Here is a 7,003-nt window from a genome sequence, read left to right on the forward strand (position 1 = left end):
TAGGTCCTATGCCCGTGTCTTAACTGGACTGGATAGTTTGGTTTGTTTTGGTTTATTCTGGTTTTAACAAATGCTGGCATAGATGTAGTAAAGGGGAAATCATATACAGTATTATTAGGAAAGCAAATTAATGCAACCATGGTGCAAAACAGTGTGGAAAATTTTTTTAAATCTTTGAACTTCCATATGATCCGGAAATCTCATTACTGGACACACAACAGGAGACCTGAACTCATTGTGTCACAGTGGAACCTGCTGCACTGCTTAGAGCAGCATTGCTCACAATGACCAAGATTTGAAATAAAGAAGATGTCCATCATCAGATGAATGGATAGAGAAAATATCGTATGCACACAATAGAATACTATTCAGCTACACAAAGAGTGATGTCTTGTCATTTGCATCCAAATGGTTGGAACTGGAGGACATGATGTTGAGTGAAATGAGCCAGACACTAAAACAAACACTGCATGCTGTCTCTCATGTGGGAGCTAAAAATGGAAACAATATATTTTCAACACAGAATGTTAAGACTGGAGGTCAGAGAAGTAGGGGAGTTAAAGGAGTAGTGACCAAGATAAAGAGAAGGATTGAGCATGGGAGGGGTTCAGTGTCAGGCATGACCTCCCCCAGTCCCTGACTCTGAGGACCATGGGACAAAATAGGTGGGTGCCCTGGCTGTGGGAGTTGATCCCCCCTGAACCCTGACAGCTGTCCCACAAACAGGACCCCAGGCCTCAACCTGCAAGGAGCTGGACTCTGCCCCAAGCTCCAAGGAGGCTGGAGGAGGACTCCAACCTCAACAGAACAACTCAGCTCTGTGAGCGCCTGTCCAGAGAGCATGGCCACACCAGGCTTGGACTCTGACCAGGGAATGGGAGCAGGGAGGAGTGTGGTTCTGAGCACCCAGGTGTGGTAACCTGTGATGCAGGAATGGAAAGCTAGCAATGCCAGGGTCCCAGTGTGCACCTGACACCCAGGGAAGTGTCATCCTTGCTGGAGGGATTCGTGAACTCTGGTGAACACTTCTCACATGAGACAAAACCTTCCCTAATGTTTGTTGTACTGTTCTTTATACTTGTCACATGATGCAGTTAAACACTGATACAGTTTTATTTCGCTCTTTGGATCAACTGAGTGCCTTTTGTCAGTGTGTATCACCATGTGCTGGGGTTACAGCTTTGACCAACAGCCTAAGTCTCTGTTTATGGGACTTATGGTCTAGAGGTTTCTCTAAGTGAGATGGAGCCATTTCAATGGGTCATCTAACAGCCTACTTGTATATACGAAAGGCAGGGTTAGGAAAGGAACTGTGGCACTGGGCAAGTTGAGCTGGGCAATGAGAGCACCTGCGTGACTCCCGAATGCCCTGCAGCCTTTGGAGAGTGAACCAGTGGGTGAGAAATCCCTTGGGGATTTTCTCTGCCTTCCCAGGTACATCAACAGGAAGATGGATGGAAGCAGAACAGCCTGGACTCCAAGAAGCCCCAGCATGCGTAATGCTGGCCTTGCAAATGACATTGAACTCACTGACCCACAGCAAAGGCTGCTGCTGGGCTGTTTTCATGAAGCAATGATCTCCTGACTCACATCAGCAAGGCAGCTGACCACAGCGGGAATGACTTCCCTGGGTGGCAGGAGAGGGACCCTGCTAGTGCCCCAGCTCAGGACTGGGGGGAGGGGGAGAACCATAAGGAGAGGAGGAAATGATGGGGGAGAACTGAGAGGAGGTGAGGACAGAGGACAGAGGTCAGGATTCTTTTTTTTTTTCTCTAAGATTTTTTTTTTATTATTATAAAGTCAGATACACAGAGAGGAGGAGAGACAGAGAGGAAAACTTTTCATCTGATGACTCCTTCCCAGTTGGCCACAAATGGCTGGAGCTGGGCCAATCCGAAGCTAAGAGCAAGGAGGCTCTTCTGGGTCTTCCACGCCCGGCTGCAGGGCCCCAAGGCTTTGGGCCGTCCTCAACTGCCTTCCCAGGCCACAAGCAGGGAGCTGGATGGGAAGTGGAGCTGCCAGGATTAGAACCGGCGCCCATATGGGATCCTGGCATGTTCAAGGCTAGGACTTTAGCCGCTGGGCGTTGCCTAGGGCCCTGAGCTCAGGATTCTAAAGCAGCAGGTGCCCAGGTCTCAACTTGCTGTGCCCTGAATATTAACATGAACCTTCACAGAGCCCAGCTGGGATCCCAGCATTCTGTATTTAATGCATCCTGTGGGGCTGCCCAAAATCTAATGTACTCCTGATGTGGATCAAACTGAATAATAAAACATGCACAGGCCTAGGGATAAATAATCACAACACTAGGCAAATAAAACTGGGCAGTTCCTGATCAGGTCTCTCAGGATCCCTCAGCCAGCCCCGGGCCTATCCTCAGGGAAGGGGCATCACACAGGCCTGGGCAGCCGGGCACAGGGTCAGGGCACAGTCCCTGGTACCCGCCTGGTCCTCAGGTTCTCAGTCCCAGGGCAGGTCTGGGCCAGGGAGGCAAGAGCAGGGAGTCCCCACCTCCTCCAGGGTCACTTCCCCACTCACAACCTGAGTGAGCTCCTTCTGCCCGGACACTCGTGACGCGGGCACACCTCACACTCCCATTGGGCGAGCGGCTTCCAGACGAGCCAATCAGCGTCGTCCTATCCCATCTATAAAGTCGGCTGCGAGGCTTCAGGATCGGACTCCTCTCAGCCGTCCAGAATGGGGTCCATGGCGCCCCGGACCCTCCTCCTGCTGCTCGCGGGGGCCTTGGCCCTCACCGAGACCCGGGCGGGTGAGTGCAGGTGGGGAGGGAGACGGGCTCTGCGGGGCAGGAGCGAGGGGAGCGCTGAGGGGACACAGGACCCCGGGGAGTCGCCTTTCCTTGAACACACATCCCCTACCCCTCGCGATCTCACCCGCACCCCGACTTATTAAGACCCTGCTCTCTCCTCACCTCATCCTGTCGCAGTCCCCACACTTCCTTACTCTCCTCTCAACCCAGCTCCGCACTCCTTGGTCCCAAGGGTCCCGCTCCGGGCGGGGTCGGCCCTGGTCTCAGCCCCTCTATCCCCCAGGCTCCCACTCCATGAACTATTTCTACACCTCCGTGTCCCGGCCCGGCCTCGGGGAGCCCCGCTTTATCGAAGCCGGATACGTGGACGACACGCAGTTCGTGCGCTTCGACAGCGACGCTGAGAACCCGAGGATGGAGCCGCGGACGGCGTGGATTCGGCAGGTGGATCGGATGGATCAGGAGTACTGGGACCGGGAGACACAGCGCAACAAGAACACCGCACAGGTTTTCCGCGGGAACCTTCAGACCGCGCTCCGCTACTACAACCAGAGCGAGGCCGGTGAGTGACCCGACCCCTCCCCACGTGCGCCCAGGTCGCTCGGGGTCCCCGGGGCCGAGGTCCCCCCACCCCGAGACTGCGCGCCCCGAGGAGACCCTCGGCGGGAGGAGCCCGCGGGACACGCCCGGGTTTCGTTTTCGGTTTCAGTGGAAATCCCCGCGGGTCGGTGAGGGCGGGGGCGGAGCTGCGTGGCCAGGGCTGACCGCGGGCGGGGACAGACTCTCACACCTTCCAGTGGATGTACGGCTGCGAGATCGGGGCTGACGGGAGCCTCCTCCGCGGGTACATGCATTGGGCCTATGACGGCAAGGACTACATCTCCCTGAATGAGGACCTGCGCTCCTGGACCGCGGCCGACATTGCGGCTCAGAAGACCAAGCGCAAGTGGGAGGCTGCGGGTGTGGCTGAGCACGAGAGGGCCTACCTGGAGGGCGAGTGCGTGGAGTGGCTGCACAGATACCTGGAGATGGGAAAGGAAACTCTGCAGAGATCAGGTGCGCGGGGCTGGGAGGGGCCGCCCTCACCCACCTCCCCCGGGCTGGGGCAGCAAGGAGGGGAGGAAAGTGGGAGCCAGGCCAGTGTCCCCCTCTCCTGTTGGCCACAATGGGACATCCTCCTGGACTTTGAGTTCAGAGCCAGAGACCCACTGTTACCCCAGGAGAAGAACTTGGGCAGGAACACAGGGAAGGCACAGAAAGTTCTGGAAAGAATTCTCTAGGTACCCTGGACTCCACCAAGGTTTTGTGATCATCACCCCTCCCAGGCCTGTCCTCAGCATCGAGCCACTGTGCTGGGAGGTTTCACTGCAGGCTATCTGTCCCTCAGAGACCTGGGCCCTCCTACCCTAGCCAGATACCTGATTCTAGAACTTTCCAAACACTAGATTATCTTATTGTCTTTATCCCGGCAAGGTCAGGGTTTTGACCTCCTCCACCACGCCATTTCTCCAGTCCACTCTCAGGAAGGTCACTGAGTGTAACTTTAGTGTCATAGGAAGAACATGAAAGGCCTGAATTTTCCAAATCTTCCCTCAGACCCACCCACAGCACATGTGACTCACCACCCAGTCTCTGACCAGAAGGCCACCCTGAGGTGCTGGGCCCTCGGCTTCTACCCCAAGGACATCTCACTCACCTGGCAGCGAGATGGGGAGGACCTGACCCAGGACACAGAGCTGGTGGAGACCAGGCCTTCAGGGGATGGAACCTTCCAGAAGTGGGCATCTGTGCTGGTGCCTTCTGGAGAGGAGCAGAGTTACACATGCCACGTGGAGCATGAGGGGCTCAGGCAGCCCCTCACCCTGAGATGGGGTAAGGAGGGCAGGAAGGGGCAGAGCCTTCAGCAGGGGCAGCCTGTGCCCTGGGGTCAGAGCCCCTTATTGTCCCTTCCCTCTCAGAGCCTCCTCAGCCCGCTGTGCCCATGTGGGGAGTCGTCATTGGCCTAGTCCTCCTGGCAGCTGTGCTCACTGGAGCTGTGGTCGCTGTTGTGATGATGATAAGAAGGAAGCGCTCAGGTAGGGCTGGGTGAGGGCTGGGTCTGAGTCCCCTGTCCCCCAGAGAGAAGGTCCCCTTCCCTTGTTCCTGTGAAGCACTGAGCTCACACCTACACCCCTAGCTGAGCCCCAGGTGCTCACACTGGCTCTGGTGTGAAGCACAAGTGAAGGTGGAGAACAAACACTCCACGGGGATGACTCTGCTCACAGGGACCTGAGCTCCAGCAGCCCCAGGTCAGGGGCAGGTCCCAGGTGAGGACACACCTCCAGGAGAGGCACCTCCTGACCCTTTTCTGGGTCTCCAACCACAGTTCTGGAATCTTCTCTGAGATGAACTAGTCCTCTGGCCCTGCCTTCTTCCTGCCTCTCACTGGATGTTTTCTCTCACAGGTGGGAAAGGAGGGATCTACACTAAGGCTGCAGGTAAGCACTGGGGTGTGTTTGAGAGTGGGGGAGTCCTCAAAGCCCTTGCTATAGTCAGTTGTCCCTGGAGGTGCTGCCCCGCCCACCCTGTAGCTCCTCCCTCAGCCACACCCCCAGGCTCTCACCAAGTCCTGATTGGTTCTCCCAGGTGGGGACAGTTCCCAGGGCTCTGACTCCTCTCTGCCAGTTTGAAAGGTGAGACCTGGAGGGCCTGGAGGGGAGAGGGGCCTGGTGAGGGGACACAGAGGGACTGGGGGGATTCCTTGAATCTGAGCATTTGCACAGTGTGCTGTGCTGTCTCTGTCCCCATATGCAATGACCTCAATTTTTCACCTTGTTTCTGTAGTGTGAGACAACCGCCTTGTTGCAACAGACATGCTGAAGTCCTCATCTTGGTTTTCTTCAAAAAGCCCTGCCCTCCCTTCCTGCCAAGACATCTGAGTGTGTTCCTGTGGGCACAGTGTGAGGTGGGAGCCTGGCCCTCCCAGCCCAGCACGGGCACCTCTGTCCCTGTCTCAAGTCAGGCGCATCTGCTGCAGCTTCATCCTTGCCAGTGCAATTCATTCTTTCCAATTCCAATCACAAGGTGTGGGTGGGAAAATTAAAAGAGGAAATTCCAACAATTTGACAGAGAAAATAAACAGAAGCACCAAGAACCTTCCAGAACCTGTGTTTCCTGTGTTGAGCCTGTTGCAGGTGGGGACAGGAGAGGCTGGGAGCCCCTGGGTGAGGACAGGGCTGTGCCCAGGCAGTGCTCAGCCCATCAGACTTTCCCGTGGTCACTGCTGACCCAACTCAGCTGCCCCAGTGTCTTGGTATCTCTGGTAGGAAATGCCCACCAACACCTGCCATCACAGCACTCAGCCGTGGCCAGGCTGCCCTGTCTCATGGACCTGAGGCAATGGAGGCTGCATGGGGCCATGGCCGCCAAATCTAGGGCTGAAGTTCATCCCTCAGCCCCATCTTCCTGTGTTCATTTTGTCCCTTAGTGTCATTGGCTGATTGCACCTGCTCTTCCTGTGTGTGAGCTCTGGTGGCCTTCACTCTGTGTGTGCAGGACACAGTGTAGGAGGGAAACAGGAGGGCAGAGGACACTTGTGAGAAAGCACAGGCTGGGGGGACACCAGCAGGAGGGGATCTGCTCAGTAGCGTCCACAAGCAGCCTCTGTCTCAGGCTCCGCTAATGAACCATGGGGTCTGGAAGGGGCAGGTGCAACATACTCATCACTCAGCTGACTTTGCTGGGTCAGACCCAGTGCTGGACAAGATGGTCCAAGGTGGGTGTGAGTGGCAGGGCAGCTGGTTGTCTCACCATCATGGTCAGCGTGCACTGCCCTGAGGGGGTGACCCTGAGGAAGGTTGGAAGGACACAGTGAGTCATCTGCAAAGGTGTCTGGGCAGGTGCTGTGCAGGCAGGGGACAGCCAGTGCAAATGCCCTGGGCAGGAGCGAGTCTGCACACAGAGCAGGGAGCCATCAGGAAAGCTGTGCCGGGGCATCACCATCCAGCAGGCTTCATGCACACTGAAACACTGCGCCCTAGCTCTGAGTGAGATGCTAGCCATGAGACAGCTCTGAGCATAGGAAGGATGTGTGCACCTTCTGTCCAGGGACCACCCTGGCTGCTGTGTGAGGATGGGACTGAGAGACTGTGAGGCTCAGGACAAAGTTCTAGGGGCTCCTGTGAAGCCCAAACAGGGATGCCAGTCACTGTGGTGGGTGTGGTCATGGGCAGAGTGGGAGATGAGGTTCTGGAT

General features: G+C 56.2%; 1 protein-coding gene across 2 annotated transcripts; it reads left to right on the plus strand.

The window, feature by feature from the left end:
* The first annotated feature begins 2,622 nt into the window (after positions 1 to 2,622).
* On the plus strand, positions 2,623 to 5,913 carry LOC101525155 (patr class I histocompatibility antigen, B-1 alpha chain-like). 2 transcript variants are annotated; one of them, XM_012930689.2, is made up of 8 exons: positions 2,623 to 2,770; positions 3,054 to 3,332; positions 3,551 to 3,826; positions 4,367 to 4,642; positions 4,729 to 4,845; positions 5,215 to 5,247; positions 5,396 to 5,442; positions 5,594 to 5,913. In XM_012930689.2, the coding sequence occupies exons 1-7, from the start codon at positions 2,698 to 2,700 to the stop codon at positions 5,437 to 5,439; spliced, it is 1,098 nt and encodes a 365-aa protein (XP_012786143.2). In that variant the 5' UTR covers positions 2,623 to 2,697; the 3' UTR covers positions 5,440 to 5,442; positions 5,594 to 5,913. The 2 variants fall into 2 exon arrangements, with proteins under 2 accessions (XP_012786143.2, XP_058521748.1); XM_058665765.1 differs by lacking the exon at positions 5,396 to 5,442.
* The last annotated feature ends 1,090 nt before the right edge of the window (positions 5,914 to 7,003 follow it).

This window comes from Ochotona princeps, chromosome 1 (assembly GCF_030435755.1).
Source record: "Ochotona princeps isolate mOchPri1 chromosome 1, mOchPri1.hap1, whole genome shotgun sequence".
Lineage (NCBI taxonomy): Eukaryota > Metazoa > Chordata > Mammalia > Lagomorpha > Ochotonidae > Ochotona > Ochotona princeps.